This window comes from Melospiza melodia, chromosome 9, assembly GCF_035770615.1.
Source record: "Melospiza melodia melodia isolate bMelMel2 chromosome 9, bMelMel2.pri, whole genome shotgun sequence".
Lineage (NCBI taxonomy): Eukaryota > Metazoa > Chordata > Aves > Passeriformes > Passerellidae > Melospiza > Melospiza melodia.
In genome coordinates this window covers 24,516,650-24,540,240 of record NC_086202.1, presented here as the reverse complement: position 1 = coordinate 24,540,240, position 23,591 = coordinate 24,516,650, and the positions used below count along the sequence as shown (strand labels likewise).

Here is a 23,591-nt window from a genome sequence, read left to right as displayed (position 1 = left end):
AATGTTTCATAGGAATCACATTGTAATTTTCACCTGACTAACGTCAACCTGCTAGAAAGTGTCTCTGGAAAGCATTATTAATGGCAATGGGGGTGATTAAGCTAAAACAAGGGTTAAATCAGGAAACACATGAATTACTAACTAGCCATTACCTAAAGAAAAGCCATTAATATACTGAGACTCCAATAGCTAGACTAATTTCTTTTTTTTGCCCTTGACATTGTTGCAGTTATTCATGCCTAAGCCACTCATGGTCGCAAGTCCTCCTGTCCACAACATCTTATATTTCTCTCCATCAGTACTTCCATGTGTGGAAGTTATTACATCCTCTGTTATTACATGGTAGGAGAGATAGTGCCCAGCCTACCTGCTACTTTCTACATCCAGCAACAATCACAATGATAACACATTTTTCAGTGATTCTGCTTAAAACAGGTAAAACCAACGAGGGCTGTAACACATCTGGCCCCAGTGATCCAGCTCCTAAGCTCCATCAGAAAGGGGATGAATAATTAACATGGTTCTTACTTGTGCAAAACGTTCAGCATTTCTGTTCACTGTGAACTGGTAAGTTATGTTTGAAAACTGAATGCTGACAGGGAGGATGGAGACATTGAAATGGAGCATCACCGATCTTTCTGGGCCGTGGAATTCTGTGTCATTCACCAAAACATCCAGCTGGAAGGAACGATGCTCTGTGACTGGAATGCTTTTATTCAGTACCAGTTCTGTGAAGGAAAAGATTCATCTATTAGCAACCCACATTATCTGCAAATGCATCTTTTAATATTGCAAGCCCAACAAAAATAGATGCACCAAATTTAATTACACACATCCAAGTTTCCTAATAGGAAACAGAAGGCAACTTAAATATGAAATATGTTCTTAAGCTCTCTGTCATTCAAGATGTTTGGGAGGCCTTCTTCCCTTCTACCTACCAAGCCAAGAATCCTACAATCAAAACCTCTTGCTTATCAGTTTATACATCATCATCCCATACACTCCCTACTGCAGAGATGCACAAGCTCCATTTTTCAGTACATATTTAAAACTCAATGTTTTATTTACATGAAATTTCTCAGCTTTCTTAGGCTCAATACTTACAAAACGCTCATAAAAATTCAAGAATTATTGGTCATCTACTAAAAAGAAACTTGTCCTTTATTTGAAGAAAGAGTCCTTACTGTACTCGTGCCGAGTTCCCCTCACTTGGCTGCCATTTGGGCTGAAGTGGATTTCATCAAAGATGTGCTCTACACGAAATGTTTCACTTATCCAGGGGTCCTCAGTAATGATGGTTCCTGTGTATTTCTTTCTGCTGCTTTGAAGGGGATAAATAGGTGTGGTGTCTGCATCATACACAGTCAGCGTGGAAAGAACAGTGCCCTGGTAGGAAACAATAAATGGCACTGCTGAAGGACCTGAAGCTTTCTTCTTCTGATAACTGGTTTGGAGATTGAAATACTGGTCAAATAACACCTCACAACTTTCACAGAAACCCAGGCAAATGTATTCGTAAGTGTCTTGTCAAGACTTGTTCTAGTCAGGAGATGGCAGCAAACTCCTAAAATCAGTCTTTATCCCTTCCAGACACAAATATGATCAAAATGTACTTTGAAGGGAAAATTGACTACCAAGACATCTTGTTGTCAGGAAACAGAAGCTCTCTCATGAAACACACATCGTTTATGTCCCCCCCCCAAAAAGTCTTCTCTATACCATTAACTTAAAAAGGGTCATTGCTCCTCTGAAGAGCTCACATGTGTACTTCTCTACTGAAGCAAGGGCTGTGTGTGTACAGGGGCATCAAAGACACCAAGGGATTCAGACCTCTTGAAAGATCAGCTTGGCATAGAAAGGGAAAAATGGGAGAACACCATTAAAACAAGATCCTGGAGCTCGCCATTAACAGCCTGGAAACTTCACAGGTGCAGTGGTTTGTCTGTAGAAGTCAGCCACTACTTCTACAGCATCCTAATAAATGTTCTGAATATAGTCCTGATACATTACACAGATTTGCATGTATGGGACAGGCACACACATAACACTTACTCTAACAACACAATTTTAATCCCCTGAGAGAAGCAACCCTGTAACAAATATAACAAATAGAACAGAGCTGTAGGGAGATACCCACAGTGATCCTGACCCCAGACTCAGCAAATGTCCATCCCAATCTTGGAAACTGCTCAAATTTCTTCACACTCTTTCATCACTAACCCAAACTCCTCTTCCTTCGGGATCTGAGTAAGACATAACTTGGAGCAAAGGAATCCTACAAACAGCATTTTACAATCACAGATCTGCAGAGCATGGTATGGTGATGGGCTTGTTGCCAAGATCCAGTATCCAGGCAGAACATCATGCTTCCCAGGAGTCCTGCCTCCCACTGTTGTGCCCATACTTCAGGGACTAGGTAAAGGAGAACATGACCAACATTACCTCCTTCCTGTTGAACTCCACAACAGCATCTGCAGTGTCAGTGCCGTTGGGAAGGAAGGGAGGAGAGTCATCTTCATCTAACACGTTCACCAGGAACGGCACCTCCACCTGCATTTCCCTGAGCCCCTCTCTGACGGTGCACTTGGCAATGAACTCGTATCGCTCCCTCTCCTCCCGGTCCAGGCGCTGCGTCACCCGCACGCTGGTGGTGTTCTCGTTGTACCGAAAGGGAACTCCCTCCTCTGCAAAACACACAGCCACAATCACTTACTGCACACGGCTCTGATGGCTTTGATACTTTGCTGCAGTTCACTAAAGTCATTTGGACAGCATGACTGCACAATAAAAGATTCAGAAGTGAAACAGAAGGAAGCTGTGTGGTTATATTAGAGTGGGGAGAAAGCACAGAATGTATGGGAAGATTCTACAGTTTAGAAGCAGCACAATTTAAAGCTCAGGATTATTCTCAGTCTACTTTTAGCAGATAAAAAGTTCTAAAATTGATCTTTTCTTTAGGGAAGGGGACAGTCCTCCTTCCCATTTCCTCTATGTATCTCAAAGGCAAAATCTTCAGGCTCAGTTTAGGTTTGTACAGGAACTTCCTTTATAGAATCAAATCTAGATGGTCTACTACAAAAGAGATCTTTTAACAGTGCAGCTGTTTGAATCTATTGCTAGTACGTGAGAGATCCAGTTTTACCTGCAATCAATTTGTAGGAAATGCTGAGATTCTGACACCGATGATGAACTGAGGGTAACCGGAGCTGATGAAATGTACCAGGTGGTTTATTCTCCTCGATGTGAAAGGAGAGATCCATTTCTGTGAAGCAAAGCTGCCTTGCTGTCAGGGAACTGCAAGCTGGTGCAGTAGCATTGATCAAAGTGAGGAAAACTGTGGGGCGTGCAGCAGAGTCACATTCCTTCTCTTGGAAAGGGTGGGATGAAAGGAAGACATACAGCACCACCTTGGCCAATTGCATCCCATTTCCTACAGCTTCAGGAGGAAGAAATCACCTTAAGAATGATTTTACAGAAGACAAACCAACATTTCTTTTCCCTATATTCTACCCTAGTCCACTATTGCATAAATCCTATTATGTGGCAAAGCAACTCTTCAATATGCCAGATGCTGGTGGGAAGACCTTATACCTTAATAATCCAAATAAGCCTAAAACTACAGGGCTTGGCACCAATTTTGCATTATAGAATCTCAAAACCAGTATCAGCATTCTGTCTGTAAGACACTGACATAAAAATACATCACTGGCAGTAATCAACTCTTTGATAAGACTGCTTTTTGAAGAGACTAGAGCAGAGCAGGGTGGAAACAGGAAAAATAATGCATGAGATGGCAACAGATAGGACAAATCCTTATCAGGACTAACACTTCAGTCACAGCATTCCAAAAGTATGGACCAAATTGTCTAGGTTCAGAGAACAGATTGCTTCATCGTTTTCAAATATGAAGAGGTGGAAAAAAGACAAAATCAAAGTTAAAACAAACCTGTGGCATCTGCTAATACATCCTCAAGCCTTGTTTTGATTCCCTTGACTACAGACAGCACAGTAATATCTCTGTAATAGATCTAACTCACTTGAAAAGAAGTTCTAGGTCACTTTGATCTGTATGAACAAAACAAGGCTCTCGGGTGTTAAGTAGCTGTTCCTCCTTTGTTCAGCACAAATATTTGATATACGTGAATGCCAAGTACCAAAAATGGATGAAATATCAAACACTCAGCACTTCAAAAATAAAGCATTAAGTGTCTGAAGTTGAAAATTTCAACATCAAGGCACCTAAGTCTGAAGGTAGTGTTGATATATGGATCTTATAAACTGAAGACAGTTACTACAGACTCTCTTCAACAGTAAAATTTCTGTAACTGATCAAAGTGGTATGCCATTAACTCCTCATCCATTTCCTCCTCCACCATCTAATGATAACTAATTTCCTCATAGATCACAATCACCAAAACCAATTTAGTGCTAGAGCATAAAAGAAGAGAAAAACATCTGAGATAACGAATTTTTTTAGTTCAACAGTAAGCTTCTCTAACAAAACCAAATATCAAGAGAGGGGAGAGGTACAATTAACCATTTCTTCTAAGAGCTCTTTGGTGTTACATGCAATCGTAATTTGTGAATCCAAGTCACCAGAATTCAAGGATCATTTAACGTAAGAATCTGAACCACTCTCACAGCATGTGTCTTGGAATCCCTAACACAATGGAACTGGTTTAACTTTCATCAGCAGATGAACAAATTGAAAATTTCAGTGTAAAGCTGTGACCTATACAGCTGTGAAATGCAGAAAAAATATTTCCAGTAATTCAAGTGTCCCACTGTCCTACTGGAGTTCCCAGTGTGAGCAACAGGATCTGTCCCAGGTCAGCATCTGCTATGGCATACTGCTGTGGATTTCACTGGGTCTGGTTCCTCATTTTAAAAGGCCAGATGTGTTTTTTTTCAAATTTGATGCTCACCTTTCAATGGAGAGATCTCATTGTCTGAATGTATTTTTCTTTAAGAACACGCACCTCAAGAAGAAAAGCTGGTTTTCTCATACTTACACAGCATGTTAAAGTCCTCTCTATCCAGGCTTTTGCTGAGGTAGAGAAGTCCCGTTTCTTCCCTGATTTGGAACCAATTATTTTCTTGTGGTCTTGTTCGAGGAGCTTTGTGGCACAGATGAAAGTGGGGCACTTCCTCACGCGAATCCCTCAGGGCATGGATGCGCAGCAGCGGCGTTCCCGCCGCCTGGTCAAGGTAGACATTCTCCAAGTACTCCTTCCTGGGGAAGTAGAGACCCAAGGCCACTGCAAAGGAAGGCACACCAGAGAAGAGGCAGGCACAGTTAAATGATTTTGGCACTGTTGTTTTCTTAATAGATGTGTTTCCAAAGAAACAAAGGTTTCATTCTCTAAGAAGTAAAGGAGCATTAAAAAAAATGTGGAAAAAGGCAGATCCTCATCTGATGTAAGTAAGTACAGTTTTACTTCACTGAGGCCAAGGACACAACCACCAAAAATATGGCCTATTGTTTATGTTCAATTACAAAATTAACTGCTTTTGAAAGCAACACTCGTTTGCTGTAGACGAGGCTCAGTTTAACATGAAGATTTAAGGAAGCTCTGCTTGCCAAATTTTATTTAAGTTCCAATCTGGTGCTCTTAGTTGTAATGGCATCAGCTCACAGATGATATTCAAAGAAGGGAAAAAAAACCCCTTAGATGAAATCACACACTTTAAAAGCCTTTAAACATGTTCTCTGTTGACAGAAAACACAAAAATTTATCAATGGCTTGCACACTTTTCCTGAAGTTACACAAAACCCCTTTTTGGCTCCCCCCCTTCTAAACAGGCCAGCATGATAGCTTTGGTACAGAAAATGGTTTAAAATAATACTGAAAATAGTTTAAAAAATACTGTGTTTTAAGTATTTTAAACATGACAGATGGGAAAGCTGAGAAGTGAGGGAGAAGGGAAATGCACGTTTCTTTTTTAGTACAATGACTGTGACTGACCTGATCATTTCCCACCCTGGCACTGAAGGCACTGACATTTAGAGGGGAACAACTGCCCCTTGGTGCTGGTTTCTTCAGCTGATCTCACCTCACTAGGTCACTGTGCAATGGCCTCTCTACCTGTTTGCAGTGCTTCCCTTCCAATTTCCCCTCTTGCAGATGTGGTCACAGGGGAACGCCCGATTTGCAAGGAGGGAACAAAGTGATGCTCACAGACTGAAACACTGGAATTGTCACTCCTGAATTTCACACGCACTGACAGTCAGTGCTCGCTCTCATCCAGCCTGAATACTTGAATACTGCAGAATTATGTGTCACTTCATCCAACTGATAAGGAGTCAGGCATATAAAAAGCTCACACATCTGCTGAACAAATGTAAACAATAACAACCTCCATATGTTACTAATACAAAGCTCTCTCAGCTTAAATCAAGCCAGATACAACTGGAAATGATGGCAATGCAGAAGTAAAACTAGGAATATAAAATCATCTTCAAAATAGCTTCAGGCCGTAGCACATATTTATTCTGCATTAGTATTGGATCCATACACTGTTCTACTGAATGGAGTGCACCACAAACAAACTGTAAACAAGAGACCTCTAATTTCATTTAGAAATACCACAGAAACCGTTGTACTTTGCAATGATTCAGACGTCATCTGTATTCCTGGATGCAACTACATCCATCAGGTTTTCAGAGGCCCATTCTTTTTTTTCTACATATTTTGCAATATATGAATAAAAAGTTAAAGTAATATGGTAGGTGAATTCGTTCCAGAGGAATTAATTCAAAGAGAACCCCACCAGAGTATTTTTGAGAGTGTTAGGAAAGCATTAACTCTTGTCATTTTCTGTCCAGAAAAAAAAATTATTACTTTTGATTCTGGCGCTATCACCCTCTCTTCTTTGTAAGTAAGATTCCTGAATATTTGTAATAAATTACAAATATTTTTTTCAGTCCCTTTGTCTTTTTTGAAGTGCACGAAAACCTGGGGAATACTTGCTGCTAGAACTCCTAACAAATGGGTTCAGTAACAAGAGAAACAAGGTGATATACAAATACAAAGCCCAGTCCCAGTGCTAGTAAATAAACCCCCTTGAGGTATTTTGTGTAAAAACTTGATTTTAAAACAACGGAATTTCTTCACAAAAAATTCAACACTGAAAATTCATGACTCAAGACTAAAAAGTTACTTTCAACTCACAAATGCATACAAATGAGGCTTACAGAACAGTGGCTGTTATTTCCTTATTTCCAAGACTGGGGTGAACAGTCCTGTGCGCAGTACAAGAAACAGCACCACTGCAAAGACACGAAATCACCTCCAGCAGAAGGAGCTTATACAGAGTATACATAAACAATATCAATGTGTATCATGGGAAGTGAAAAGGGAGAAAAATGGAGTATTTTGATTTGCAATTAATTGCTTCCTTATCTTAAACAAGTGTGATAATCTTTATATGCTTTGCTCTACAAATGAGGGCTCACACTGCACGCAGGTACAGTCATGTTCAACCAAGCACATAAATAATTATGACAGACATGGCCACTTGAATGCCTGAAACCTGGCACACAACTACATCTCAGCAGAGTCAGCATCCCCACTGCTCTGCATCTGAAAGAAAAGGCTAATATTGATGCTGCAGACTCTGAAGTTCTTTGGCATCAGTTCACAGGAGGGGTCTTCTCCATTGTCAGAAAGAAAGGGCAAAAATCCTGTAATATAAAAAATCTGATTTCTCTGTAAATAACAGAAATGCAAAATAATGCTTTGTATTTTGAAGAGAGGAAGATCCCTCCATAAAATAATTTAGCATTTACACATTAATTAGCTGGAAATGTATTCCACAAGTTTCAAAGCCACTTCAAGAAATTTGAAAAAGCTGCTGTAAGAGATTTAAATAGACACACGCTCTTTTTCTACTCAATTCAACCCTAAAACTGATCAAACTAAATTCTGCCTAATCAAACTAAATTGAAAGTGTTAGTTTTTAGTACAAAGCAGACTTCCAAACTGAGGACAATATCCAAGGGTAGTTTTATGTGATGCCAGTGAATATGTCAAATTTTCATATTTTACTTAGAAAACAAGTACTTGAATTGAAGAGTCTTTACAATACTGCAAAACAAATAATTATACACATAAATATATTTATTTATATAAAAAATTAAGCCATGCAGCAAGATTCACTCAGTGTTGTGAAATTACTGGGATTTTGTAAAGTGGTTTGTGTCACTCTGACTCAGCAATGAAAGAGATAAAAGATACGCAACAGACTGCCCAGGTCACAACCACTCTCTGCATATAAATCTTTGGAGGCTAATTTCAAAGGAGACCTTTGAAGTAGAAATGTAGCACCCACTTCTCAGAGGTGTGTTCATTCCTTTAAGCCCTAGTGAGTTAAAACCAGATTCAATAAACTTGCCATCTGGCGATATGGTGCAGGAGGAAGAGGTTCTAATCCTGGCCACAGTTCCTTGTGTCCTGAAATAAAAAATAATCCATTTCCAAGGACTCGTGTAAGCTTCCTATGGAAGCCAGATGGAGTTTTTAATGAATCTGCCATTTAAATAAAGAGGAATTGAGATGGTTACATTCAAAACTGATGGTTAAAGTGCTTTTGCTTAGGAATTAAAAGAAGAGAAAAATTTTGCGTTGCAATCTTGAAATGCACCACAAGAAGGTTGTAGCTATGTAGCATCACAGAATCATTAAAATATTCTGGCATCTCTGAACATTTTTTTAGAGGACACTTCAGCTCTCCATACTACAATCAGCACAGGAAACATGGCAAGCTCTGATGGATGAGCAATATTATGGGATAATAACAGCGTATCAGTAACACACAGAAGAGAAAAGTGATCACGTTTAAGCGGATGTAATGCTACTAACTAATAGCTCCTACAGGAAATAGATACAGTTATGACAGCAGTTTTCCAGTGCAGGGAGAGAAAGCAGGTAAAACGAGAGTAGAGAAATGAGATTATATGTACTTTGAAGCCTTCATGATTGCCTTTTGAAATAAGGCAATTTTTCATGAGGTTTTTTTCTAGTCATGAATGATTAGGTAAATAATGCCTTTTTTGATACAAATTGATTTTTTTCTGAACACAATTTGCTCTACAAAACTTAAGTTGTTTTTAATGTTTTTTATGCTTGCCACTATTGTCTTGAGTAGCATGACAAGACATGGGGGGCAGCACTTGATGAAAACTGTTAGAGTGACTACAGCGACATTACATTCTTAATATCAACCTTGATGACAGAAAACACAGTTTAACATTTGAGTCACAAAATGAAGGAGCAGGAAATTTTTATTAGATATAGAAGAGGATTTGACTGTAAGGCATTCTCCCAAACAATGCCTGTAACCATCTGTCAAGGTACAACTACAGACTTCAAACAAACAGTTTTGAACTAGCGGACGTCTTATGAAGTTCACAGTCAAACTTCAAAGTTTGAAGGACCATTGCTCGGTTTAGGTTACACTAGGCATTTGAACAAAAAGTTTACTCTTGATTTTAAAAAAATCAAATGGTTGAAATATAACATTACCCACTGAAGCTATTTTAGGTTTCATTACTGATGTAATGAAAACTCACTCTCGAGCCTGAGTGTCTGTAACCTTCAAACTTCTTTTCACAACTTCCTGTTGGTACACTTTTGTCCAGTAAATCAAAATCTTCACAGATCTCAAGATGCCTGCTGGATGAATACGCATTTATAAACAATACAACCAGTGTGGCTTTTTAAAAAGAAAAAAATAATCAGCAAAATGGAAATGGTGGTTGTTTTTCCTTCAGCAAGTAGTATACACCTATATAACCTACACCTGACAAAAGTTATGCAGAGCTTCTCAACTTTTTGGAGGAAAACAAAACAATTTATTTAGAACAGCACAGCCTCAGGCAATCAAAATCTTTAATCCGGAATTGACATGCATCTCCAAGAAGAGGGAGATGCTTTCAATGCAATGATAACCCTGCCAATGTAACATACAGGATTTAATGATATAACAGATGAACATGGGAGTCTGTTGTTAATAATCTTCCATTTGTTGCACAGCATCAGATTTCAACAGGCAATTATCTGTCAAGCTTAGTTTTGTGTTCCTGAAATAATTATCTTTATTTCTGACAAGTAGCCATTATGTTCCATTACTAATGTTAATATACCTAATGTTTGACTCATCAGAGAATAATGCCAGTAATACACTTTACTATTTTAAATTAAAGGACTTGCCCACTTAATTCTCTTCTAGTCTCTACACAATTAGGAGATAAACTTGCCCTCATGAACCAAAAAGTCCGTGATTTAGGAAAAACACTGTCAGCTGAGAGAAAAGCAGTATGGAAACGCTACTTTGGATTCAATGGTCACCTGTGCCAGCTGGGGACACTGCAGCGGTGGCACCGGAACCCTGAGCTGCCTTCAGTGCCCGCCCAGCCAGGCTCAGGGAGAGCCAGGCTCCCAGGCACCACACCGGGCACACTGCCTCCTGCACAAGCACAAGGCACAAAACTTCTCCTGGTTTTATACAAAAAACTTCAGCCAAATTCTGCCACCAGCTGTTGAGGCTGCAGCGCTCCTGCCGGTCTGTAACTCCTGATGGGTTTCAGAGTCACTGCAGCAGTGCCAGAGAACAAGTGGCATCCTCCTAATTGACTAGCAAGCCACTTACACAGCTCAGCAGCATGATGTTATTTACCTTTAGATGTGTCATTTTTAAGCTGATCACTACAGAAATTGTAACAGATGTGGTATGAACCCAAGACCATAAGAAACTGTATTCAAGTGAAAATGAATTTTTTTTCCTTTTTTTCACAAAGTTTCCCCTCTGGAGCCCAGGTTAGAGTGGATTGGGGAAAGATCACTGTAGGGATTCATACCAGAATTTTCTTACAGTGGTTGTAGTCAAACTTATGGAGCTGCATAATTGCTCAATGTCACCTGTTGTGTACATTTACATGTAGCACAATTGTTGGAGAACAACAGAATAAATTTCAATACCAGCAGCCTCAGTGAAATACACGTGCTTTACAGAACACAGTACCTCCAGGGAAAACAGGTCCATATGAAGTGACGGTAAGCAGAAACAGTCCTTAACTGGAATATACTCCAGACCTGTTCAACTGCTCTGCTTTAACTTAATTGCCTCTCCTGCGATTTTCCTCACCAGATTCCCACACTCATACTGAAAATTACCCTGAATTTTAGACTGAAAATACAGAAATTAATTGAAAATATTATATCAGATATTATATTAAATATAGTATTATAGAACATATATTCTATAAGATACAAATACATATTTAGATAAAGTATTAAATATTCTGGTAGTCAGCAAAACAAGAAAGATTTTCTGGTATAGGAAAATAAGACACATTGTGAAGCAAAAAGATGGATCTGACAAAAACAAAGTTGGTTTCCTACGTCAGGCATATTGAACAAAAATATAAAAAATGTCAAGATCAAAGACAGAGCCTAAATTTTTCAAAAAGAAATTAATTCTGATTTGTGACAATTGCCAAGATTTTCATTTGTGTCTCAATTCAACACTGGAAAATCCGTGCAGCTCAGGATCTACCAGAGAACAGGACAGTACCTCTACAGAAGCTTCACTTGTGAGTTCAGACTGAGGTCAAACCTGTGCCTACACTTTCCTTCCAGAGGCTGTACCTCTAAGTAAGTTTGAGAAAATTCCTCTTTAAGTGCCACAAAGTCTAGAAGTTTCCTTCCTCTTGCGTTCTTACAACTTGTTGTTTGTTTTGGGGTTTTTTATTACTTTAGCAAAGGACAAATTTTTGATGCTTCATTGTTCTAAATACCAGTGTTAGTAGAACTTAAACTATCCATTGTAGAAATTAATATGCATGGAAAGTTTCTTGAGAGAGATTACAGGGGTTTCTGAAAACTCTTCAGATCCTGATTCTGCCACTTCTCCTTATTTGTGTGATTGAATATTTCTTTAAAATATGGCCTAATTGTTGGAGAGTACCTGGATGTAATTTTGCTCTGTAGGAGTACTGAGCTGAATTGTAAGACAAGGAAATAATTGTACTGCAGGACAAACTGTATTAATGAATACTTAATAGAATTAATTTACTCTGTGTATGATCTCATGTGCCTTCTAGAATGTATTTATGTATTATGTGTATGTAAACACTGCTATAATGAGAAGCTAGAGAAAGAAGAGCAGGGACATGTGTCTCACTGTTCTGTGCTAAAACTGACACACTACTTGCATCAAAACCATACAATCCTCAAATAATAATGGAGTGACATACAAGTGCTCTAAATCCTTGTTACACTTTAATTAGCTTTCACATGTATTTAACAGTGCTGAGCTCACACAGAGGATAAACATTACAGCAGCAATTTGGAGAACAAAGTACTGACAACCAAATAGATTTGTTTCATAAAAACATAAATCACAGGACACTTATCTGCAGAAATTGTTCAGCATACTTGATAAGATGAAAAGATCCTTAAAGGCAAAGACAAGTTTAAATTAATTATCTTAGTTAAAAGGATATCAGCCTCAAAAAACATTTCCTACATTAAGATACAGATCAAGATCACTGTGCTGATTCCTTAATAAAGTACTACATTTTCACAATCCCAAGTCATGAAAAGGAATGAAAACCAATTGATTTAAAACCTGTTGATTTATGACAAAGATTTGTATATGCACAAACTCCTGCATTCCATTACTACTTAAGCTCAAATTTCCCCATTTCTGTTCCTCCAGCTGCACTTGATTCTGCATCACCAAAATGAACACAAGTCTTCCTGTCAATTATAAACAGATGAAGTCAAACTTAAGGGATCGCTTTCTGACAGCTCAGTGCAGTTCGCAAACACCTCCATCCACTTCCTCTGCCTAAGCCACCTTCAGAGAGGGAACATGCTCAGGTGAAATAAGTACCAATATTTCTCACAAATGGCTTCTTTCCCCTCAGCATCACTGCAACAATGAACAGAACCTCTGCCAAATGTAACAGCACCAATTTGGGATAATTGCACAATGTTTAATTGTTCTTGATCAACACCAGTGACCCTGCACCTGTATTGTGGCGAGAGGAGTCTGATTTTCAGAGAAAAGTTGCATGCAATACCTTCTCATTTTCTAGAGTGTGGATGACTTTATAGCATCTGGGTCGAATTTTTACCTTGGATTCTCCACCATTGCACTGGAAACCTATTTTCTATATTTAGTGCAGATGTGTAAAAATTAGCCTGCTTGACCCCATGCAGTAAAATAGGAAATAGCTCAGCCTGAATTGCGTTTTATCCATAGTTAATATCTCTAGCTTCCCTTATTTTCTCCAATTCCTGCAGCTCATGAAAGAGACACAGAGCAGTATAATTACTGCCTTACAGCAGGAGGCAATCAATGAAAACTTTTGCTGCTGGTGGTTGAAAAGTTGCCAGAAAAATGGTAATGACATGAACGTCCACCCCTCACTGCAAAGTGCTCTGTTATTAAGAGCTGCTATTCTCTTTCCAAACACTCAAGGGAGCTATGAGCCTACAGTTCAAATTTTCAGTCCAGGAAGTGAATCTCACTGTAACTGCAAGCTTATTTGTTTATTGATTTATTTAGTTTTGTCTTGAATTAACAGAACATTCAGGTTTAATCACTATATTTTAGGTTAAGATTACTATTTTTTATGTGAAATCAAATGCAGAACATAAGCTCTTATGCTGTTATTACTTTTTAATACTTCATTATCTTATTCTAATGCATATACATATAAGAACTAAAATACTGTTAAGACACACCTTCACTTGAATTTCTAATTCCTTCAGCCACTCTGGCAAATATATTTTCTCAAGTGCTCTTACAAGGAAGACTGCTTCTAAAATAGTTTCATAATAATCTATATTACACCTGCCATCATTGAATTAAAAAAAAAAAAAAAGAAGAAGAAGAAGAAGAAGAAGATGATAAGAACCCCCACTAGCCCAACTGTACATCCCTGTTTAATAAAAGAGAATTTTTCCTTTGGGGACTTTCAGTCATTACCACACAGTAGCTACTCATTATGCTGTTGTCTTAAAGCATAAATGTTGTCAGCAGAAGGGCAGAATTGTATTGACAAGGCTTGGAAAGGGGCCGACAGACCACTAATGATATGTGCTGGGCACTGCTGCCTGTTCCAGACAGTTCTTCTCTACTGCCTCTGAGACAGTCACGAACTACATGGCAGCGCTGACAAGGACAGGAATGAGCTAGAGAAGTCTAACAGAAACAACAGTAAAAGCTGCAGGAAAATCTGGAATAGCAGAGGCCTTTACAGGACTTTACAAGAGCCTTATTTTCCTTTAAGTGAATTTCTGGGTTCCAGCCCAGTCTCTTGCTAGAGGGCATGCCAAACCACCACAGGCTGCCAAGCGAGCGCATGCACAAAACAATCCTCATCTGATTATTAAAGACTGAATTTGTCAAATATATTTCATAACTACTTCAATGCCTTTTTTACTTTACAAACATTTTTAATATAACAGCTAAAACTTTGCCCCATGTTTACACCCTCCACTGCCAACAGAAGAGAATTCTTTGTATCTCTGATTCATACAGTCACTTTTGATTAAGATTTTGCTAATGCTGCTAGGCTGCAGCTTCTCTGTCAGGTAACTTCTTACTGTCTTTAATTATTAGCTATTTCTTCTACATCAAGGTCTGCACCAAGTCCAGGCTTGCACTGATAAACACAGATAGTCCTTGATGCTGACATTTATTCTGAACTCACACTACCAGAGCAGTCATTGTGATTACACATTTTTGATGTACAAACAAACTGTAAGTGACAGACCCAGAGTCAAAGGAAGGGCTACCATCCTTCAGCTATTAGCTCCTGGGCAGCCCGACCCAAAAAGAATATTGAAACACAAAGTTTATACATTTTCATTTTTCACAGATGGTGAAACTGACGCTTTCTGCTCTGTTCATGAGCTGAAAACACCTCCAGTGGCTTCTCCTGTCACAAAGTAGTAATCAGGGCTTGGTACAGCACAGTATCTCCATGTACACTTTATCAAGGCTTTTTGATTTTACAACTCCTCTGCAAAGGTGCTTGTTGCACTATTTCATCAAGAGCTCATGTTTTAAATTTAAGTGTCAGTAAAAAACCTCATTTCCTCTGCTTCCCCTCTTTCCTGATCAAGGCAGCAATATTCACAGGCTAGTAGACTGTAACATATAATGAAAACACAAGTTCAGATTTCAACTGAATACCACAGAAATGCAAATTTAAAACTTGGGTGAGTCCATTAGGAAGTGCCTTTCTTTACTTCCGCCTTAAACACCCCAAACACACACCAGAAACATTGTCATCAATGAACCAAGCTGGGTTTTAGTCATTGTATGACTCAAATGCGTTGACTTTTCTGTGAATGCTTCTCATGAAAGAGTTTCCCCGCATGAGGAATAAAAAGCGGCCTGGCTTGATGCTTTTTATCATAAACACTTAACAAAGCTTAAGTTTACAGCATACACTTACCTATTCTCATTTTATCATTAATGACACTTGTGTTTCATGCCAAAAGGAGATGACAATATACAAATCTTTACAATTTCCAGATTTCTTTCTATGCCACAGCTACCATGAATATGCTCACAGAAAAGTTGACTCTTCCTTCCATAAATCTCCTCTGTCAACAGGTTCAGGACTCGAGGCTGAAGCTAAATGTTCCTAGAATTTGTGAAGTCAGTGTAACAAAAAGACAAGAAATGGAAAAAAAAAACCAAAAAACAACCTGCTGGACTAAACTGGGCTTCTCATGCCACATGGGATTAAAAAGAGCTGGCTTAGGAAATTTCAGATTGAAGTTCAAGCTTGCTGGTGCAATTAGAAAAATTGAGAAAAAGAAGAAGGAAATGCAGCATGATCTCTATAATATAATTAAAAGTCCATAACAAAACATTATCTGTGTAAATCTTTACATTCAAAAACTCAGTCTCAGTTTTAACTTTTAGACTCTACCACTACATCGCTTTTAGACTCTACCACTACAGATATGATGCAAAACACACACCACAACCATGCCAGTTTACCTAGGAAATTTTGGGAATAGTTTCGGGCTACAGAATAAAAGGTTCAGGGTATAAATCAACCTTCGGGTCACAGAGGTTCCCTGATGAGCATTAAAGCCACCTCCCAGAGCATTACCCAACCACAGGTGTATGTTTTTATATTTTTGGCGCACATTTCTTTTGCTGATGTGCTAATATTTTTCTGAGCACAGTAAAATCCACTGGGCAACTGTTCACTTTGCTAACCAGACTTCAGTGTGAGAAAAGTGAGGACAGACTTGCTTAGAAGTATTTTGTGGCTTTCGAATTGCTCTGCTCTGGAATGAACATTGACAAGTTCTGCTGGCCCTCCCTGGGAGTTCCCACACACCGGCTGGCAGAGATGAAAGCAGTCGAAGGAAAATAAATGTCATTCTCCTTTCCATATTTCTCTAATTTAAAGCAATTATCAATTTAATAAACACTGGTTTCAAGGAAAGAGAAGATTCTTGCTTTGGGCTTACATGAATCATTTTGAAGGCAATGCTGTTTCCAGTGACTATTCCCTAGTTCCTTTCCATAGAGCACAGGAAGAGGCAGTCCAGGGGTATCATGGAGCCTCCCACTCTGGAGAGATTCCAAACCCAGCTGGACATGTCCCTGTGCCACCTGCTGCAGGTGACCCTGCCTTGGCAGGAGGGTGGGACTGGATGATGGCCAGAGGTCCCTTCCAGCCCTACCAGCTCTGTGATAGCACAGCTGGCACCACTGAGCCAAGCCTGCCCACACTCACAAGGAGCACCTGGACGTGCAGCGCTCCAGCTCTCCCCAGAGAGCTCACATCCAGAGCACACAAACCATGTGCTAAAACCTGGTTCATGCTCCTCAACAGCAGCTCATGCTACTGCCTAAGCAGTGCTGAGCCTGCACCAGGCTACAGGCTCAGAACAACTGACAGCTGCAAGCACATCTCACAAAAATACCTATTTTTAATACAATCACTGCCTCACCCAAACCTCCTGAGGTCAAGAACCCTCTAAGACTTCACCAGCTTTGACTACAAGGCAACATTCTGCAAATACTTGCTGACAGCATAAGAAGACAAATTTTATCATACCCACAGCGACATAAATGTGTGAGAGTATGGGTTACACCTAAGGACAGAAAGATGCATGCTTGGGGACTACTGCATAAAAATGTTTAGTCAAAAAGAATGAGAAAGTGCTACATTTGAAGAACTTATGCTAAGGAAAACATATTTAAAAGACTCAGCTTCAATTCCCTGGGTAATGATGAATGCTGTTTTAAGCTTCTTTGTCTAGAATTCAGGTTCAAAATAGTATTCAGACAATTAACACTATTCTAAGAGTTTAATGTGGTTTTCTGTAGCTTTAATTCAGCAATATTTTGTTTTTAAGGTTGGGCAATATTCTCTTTCAAACCAAAATTAATGCAGCACATCAATGGTAATTTTTCAATGATCCCCCATCCATTTGAATGAATGCTACTTTACCAAAAAGCCCAGTGGAGTCAGTCAGTCTATATATCATTAAGCCCACTATTTTTTATTGGATGCCACAAAGACTTTGTGGACCTACTCAAAGCTTTCTGGCTGACCCAATTTTTGCTGAAATGCGACTTTTTACAAAGATCACATTGCTCTTACTCTGCAAATGGGAATGCCTAGCTGCAGATATATTATTTTGTTTTGTCTTTGCACATTTGATTGGCAAACCTCAGAAAGGATCTCACATGTTGCTGCAGTGAAGATCAACAATGTAATTTTAAAATTAGATTTATTCATTATGGGTTTAATCCACTTTTCTCTGAAAAAAGGCAGAGCAAATCCACTTATAGAGCTGTATGAGCAAAATATAACTCTCTTCTGGAGCAGGAGACAGAGAGTAGAGTTATACATCAGGCCTCTGGGCTTGTGAGGCTGAAGTCCAGAATAGACTGGGCAGCCCCCAAGGCTCTGTGTCCTGCATCCATTGTAAATTGGATTCACCTGCTCACCTGCAGACAGCATTTCCATTTCCCCAGCACTACCCTAATCATGGGAGGCTAGTTCATTTTTGTGACACCCTGGCCATCTCTCAAGCCTATACAGTTACCAGTACCTCTTCCACTTCTAAAGGAAAATTGAGAAGACCCAAAAAATGGTATTTGATTAGAAACAGTTGTCTTGTGCTATAGATTTCTTAAAAACAAGATATCACAGAGTCACAGAATGCTTGAGGTTGGCAGGGACCTGTGGTGATCATGTGGTCCAATTCTCCTACTCAAGCAACACCACCTAAACCCACTTATCCTATAGCCTTTTTTATGCCAAGCCCAGAAGAATGCCAGCCAAAAGACATTTTGATCACACTGAGACATTTGCAGTCACAATAGCACTTCATACACGTCACCTTTGATTCAAGAAAATCAAGCAGTACACAAGTGGAAGTTGACTTTCCTAGAAATGTTTCCTTTTACAAAATAAGAGCCATCTGCCAAGGATTTAGCACAATGATAAAAGATTAAAAGCAGCTGCATTAAAAAGTTGCTATGGATTCGATATTTATAAAAGCAAGCAAAATCAATATGCATAGAATCCGCACAATAAATATATATGCTAATAAAAACTGCACTGCCTAGACCATAATTATAATGGCAAAAGAAAAATTCAAATAGTTTCTTTAACCAGTAATCATGTTTTTTTCTGGTGCAGTTTGGATTAAATGTGTCTCTTCTTAAATACAGAGGACACCTTGTTTTCTAAAACAATTAATTTACCCTAGCAAGCTCATTCATAAATAAAGTTGTTAGCTAAGATTCAGCATATGTTCATTACAAAGTCCAATGTTTCAAATACAGAAACAATGCAAGAACAAGATTAATAATGCTCATGTTTCTCTTCTGATTTAAACAATTTACATATCAACACTTAAGTTTCATATTGGTTATGCACAAACTACACTATGTACTATCATATGCTCATTTATAAACAAAATACAGATCTGTGAAAACCTAATGAAAGCAGTAATACAGACACACACACAAACTTGAACACTAATCTTTTGGACAATCAAGAATTGTACAATATAAATGCTCATATGCTCTTCTTCTAGATAGGATATTGTGTACAAATTTTATATCTGGATACATTGCTACTTCCAGTAGACCTTACAGAATTGTACTGAGTTTTTCCAGTGTTAACTTATAGAAGCCTGTTTGTTCTCAGAGTTTCATACCCCTCCTAACCTCCTGCACAGCTGTTTCCCAAGGTTTCCTTCAATCATCGCACAATTGGTACCCACAGCACTCCAGAGCTCAGGCAAACCGAAAGCCTTCTATTTATCAGCTTCTAGGCACAGACAGAGAAGAGTGAGTGAAACTGGATTGTCTCCTAAAATAATGCAGGCCAATGAAGTTTCCAGTCCTGGAAATACAGTTCATGTGGCTGTATAAGCACACAAGTGGCTCCTGAAGCAAAGGTCTGCACTGAGCTCATGCCTTGAGGCTCGGGGACCTCCATGCCACAACCTCTGATGTATTGGCAAGGCCAGCAGAAGCTGTTCTCACCCACATTTGGCCTCCTTCTCTCCAACCCCATTATCTCAGATGTGTCTCCCTCCCACTGTGGAACTGTGTGTGACTAAAGGAGCAAGCGGGGCTTAAACCAGCTGTGCCCAGAAGGAAGGATGTACAGACAAGGCAGTCCATGGGGCCTCGCCTCTCCAAAAGCTCTCCAGAGCAAAGGAGATGAGTGGCTCCCATTCCTTGTCCCTTCCCCTCCCACAGAGGCTGTCAGCCAGAGCAAGCAAGGCTTAAATGTTCTTTAAAAGCTGCTGTTTACAATCCAGTCAATTACAATTATTCAAAATATCCTCATTTGAGGATGATAATGCTTCTAAGGGATTTTCCAGAATTTTTTCACTTGCCCTCAAGGTGCCACATGTTCCCCAGGGCAGGAAGGGCTGGCAGCCAGGGGACACAGGGAGAACACTCTGAAGCACTGTCAACTGTGAGTTAAAGCTTTAGGCTTTCACTAGATCAAGCTCTGTGGGTAGTGCCTCACCAAGGCTGCAACCAAGAGACTCCATCTCACTGGCACAACAACTGACAGGATTTGTGAGATAGTGGCACCGAGTTATTTGTTTGGGAGACACGTGTGACTTGTCCATCTGCACAAAAAACGTATGCTAAGGTCTCTTAATGAGGACTACATGCAATGTCTGATAAGAGAACAGATTGCTGCATTACCTCTTCCACCATAATCCAGACAGATTGTCAAGCAGACTGGGTCAATCACCATGTGTTTTTATTTATTCTTTTTTTTTTGCAATTCCTCGGAAAACTGACAAAAGAAACACAGCAAAACCCCAATGAAAGAGCTGATGGCTTTTGTATTTTGGCATTACTTTACTCTGCCTTTGGGATGATGAACTTTCTCACACATTTGATTGATGTAACTAGCTTAACTGATTAATCACTTTGCCTCCTAGCAGTTCCTTCCTGCTTATATCCAAGGAAACAGTCAATTAGGAGTATAATTAATTCTTCCTTTCATGATGGGGTAAATTTGGAAGGTTGTGACCACATGAATGCAGGCAGTGCAGCTGGTTAATCTGCAACTCTGAACCTCATGCTCCTGATGAACAAACTACAGCTCTTATACTTCAAACAATAGACAAAACACCCAAATCCTCTACAGTGCATTTGGATACCTACAAAATCACACATGGAGGAAACACATTTAACCAAACAGCTGCACTGAAAAAAATCTATGAATGTGCTTTTATGTCAAACACATAAAGAAAACCATCCAAAACAAAATACTGGAAGCTAGTAAACCAAGGTTAAGCACATTCAACAACTGGGTGGCCACAACTAGTAAAAGACATTTTTAGCACAAACAATAGAAACCATCATTTGGATATAATGGAAAAAGACTTCTCCATCATGTTTCAACAACTAAAGTAGTTGCTCATCAAAAATGAACTCCACCAGAGAGGACATCAGACCTTGAGAGGCAGAGACTGAATAAGGCAAAGTGCACCTACAGGCTGTTCAAATATCAGTCTACACAGCTACCTCACACCTTTCTCACCTTAAGGTAGCAGTTTCCAGCAAATGTCTAAGGATGAATTCCCAGAGCATTTCAGGAGTTGACTGCACTCTTACAAGTTTCATCTCTTTTGTCTACATTACATTTTAGTAACACTGACTCCAGGAAATACAGAGATTTCCTTCTCAAAGATAGCATGAGTTTGGAGATTGTTAGATTATTTTTATGAAGTACTTTTTGAAAACATGTCTTAAGTATCTAAAAAATATTCTGGCTGGTCAGACCATATGAATTCTATAATAATTTAAATAATTTATTGTCTCATTATATTGAGCATAATTGGCTACATAAATCTGGTAAAAGCAAGATACAGAGGCAGATGAGCAAACTAGTAGGAATAAGCTTCTGAAATTACAAGTGAGCCAAAAAAGATGCCTTAATTAAATTTTTTTTGAATGAGCAAAGAGGTGATACCGAGTTCCATCTTCATAAATTTGCTCTGAGTTACAGATCTGGATCAGACTTTGGACTGAGAAGTTTGGTTTCCTGCCCAGATCAGCTGCAGAGTAATTCCATGAAATTAACACAATTCAACAGAGACATGAAAAAAACCCTTAACTTCTGTTTTGTTTCAGCCTTGAAAACTGCTGAATTCACATACAGTATAATTTGGGTTTTTACTTTGCTCCTCTGAACATTCCAAATGGAAATATCATTATTAACGTAATCCAAATCAGCTCCTACCTCCCCCCACCCCTTTTTTTTTTTTTTAAGTCCTATCAAAAGGAAAAATTGCTCATGAACATGCTAAGTAATGTAGCAGTTCCCCACTGGCCATCATTATTTAGATGGAAACAGAAAATGGGTACTTAAAATAATAATAGTTGGTAATCTGATCACAGATTCCAGATGATTTCCAATCTTTAAGACATTAACCACATTACTACATTTTCTCTACTTATTCCTCCATGAATGGAATAAAACTGTGTCAGAAAGGAGCAGCTAAGTAAGACAAGGATTTTTACTTCTCTGCATGTATATAAACATGTGCACCCAGAAAAGCACTGGATATACCTTTAACTCAAACCCAAAATATTTATTTTCAACCAAATAATATTTGAAATAACCACTCTTTTAAAAGTCAAGCTAACATCATGCCAAATTTTTTTTTTCAAATAACCAAACAGATGTCCCAATGAAATTTGCCATTATTCTTTCCAGGAGGAGAGCCTCCATGACTTTTCCAGTAATTTGAACAGAATTCACTCCAATTCTGTTTTCCTGGACAACATACTAGGAAAAAATGGGAAATTGGTGTTTTGAACTCTTCTTATGAGGAAAATACCATTAAATCAATCTTCATTGATACTAAAACACCAGTTTGAGCAGGAAAGCGCTATATTCTGCACACTATTCTACTCAACTGGGTTTTTTTTTTCTTAAAACTTGTGGGTAATTGCAAAGAGTACAGTGTGTCATCCAAAAGACACTGATTTATAGTTGGGTGGCCACATGCACAAATCATCAGTGAATATTCCTGCATAGTAAAGTGCCTCTGTTTAAGCAGCATACACTACCTGTATAACTTCTCCCTGAATCTTCTGTCTGCATTTTTCTATATACTCTGAAAACATGGGAAGCATAGTGCTGAGCACCTCCCTTTTATTAAGAGTTTGCTCTCTGACTATTTGTAGTAACTACAAATTTGCCTGTTGTCCATATAAAGACAACTACTGCAACTATTGAAATAACTAGAGGGAAAAACTTCAAAACAAGAGCAACCAACCAACCATGGAGCTGAAGTATTCAGACAATTTGTTGGTATTGGCTTGGTATTACTCACGAGAAAAAAAAAAAAAAAAAAGAGGGCCGAAGTAAATGAGTATTTCATTAGAATTGTTGTCAGTACAATATGTGAGGTGCACTGGGGATGTCTGGGATCCATCTACACACCTTAGAAAACAACGCTATCCTGCTAATACACAGCTGACACGGATGTAGACTGGGAGCCTTGCAATTGAGTTCTGATTTTATCAACTCTTAGAAATAAAAGAAGTCCACCTCCTGTCAGGAAACCATGCAAAATGAGAAACCTGCTGCACTGATCACTGTTCCAAATCACTGATCTGACAGAGAAGGCTTAAATGGCTAAGGAAGAAAAGCCCAGACTGGGAGCTCTAGTAAGTGGTTGAAAACACAGCACTTAAGAGTGGCCTCCTGGATCACACCATTGTCAGCTACATCAGTTCTGTGTACACTGTCAAGGGGTTGGAAAAAAGGCAAACCTGATCTTAAACGCCATTCCTTCCCCTGTAAGTACTCAGTGTGTTAGTTCTGCTCTCAAAGTCCATTGAAAGATGATTAAGGTTACTGAAAAACTAAGGCTGTTGAGAAGTGTCTGATGGAGACTGCTGCTTGAGGAGCAAAATATCCACAAAGAATCTCAATGTCCAAAGTCTCCCAGTCCACATCATCTCCTGCACAAACCCCAACAGCACAAAATCATGGAATACTTTTTGTACTGACTGGGTAAGTACTTACTTGGGTTAAA

At 39.0% G+C, this 23,591-nt stretch overlaps 1 protein-coding gene across 1 annotated transcript in view; it reads right to left on the bottom strand.

Moving 5' to 3' along the window:
- The window catches only part of RET (ret proto-oncogene), a 77,457-nt gene that overhangs the window by 31,837 nt on the left and 22,029 nt on the right, over positions 1-23,591 (bottom strand). Inside the window, exons 2-6 of the mRNA XM_063163905.1 lie at positions 5,013-5,258; positions 3,143-3,436; positions 2,443-2,684; positions 1,185-1,386; positions 529-728 (exon numbers count right to left, since the gene is read on the bottom strand). Coding sequence (XP_063019975.1) covers positions 529-728; positions 1,185-1,386; positions 2,443-2,684; positions 3,143-3,436; positions 5,013-5,258 — 1,184 coding nt within the window. The remainder of the gene's footprint in view (positions 1-528; positions 729-1,184; positions 1,387-2,442; positions 2,685-3,142; positions 3,437-5,012; positions 5,259-23,591) is intronic.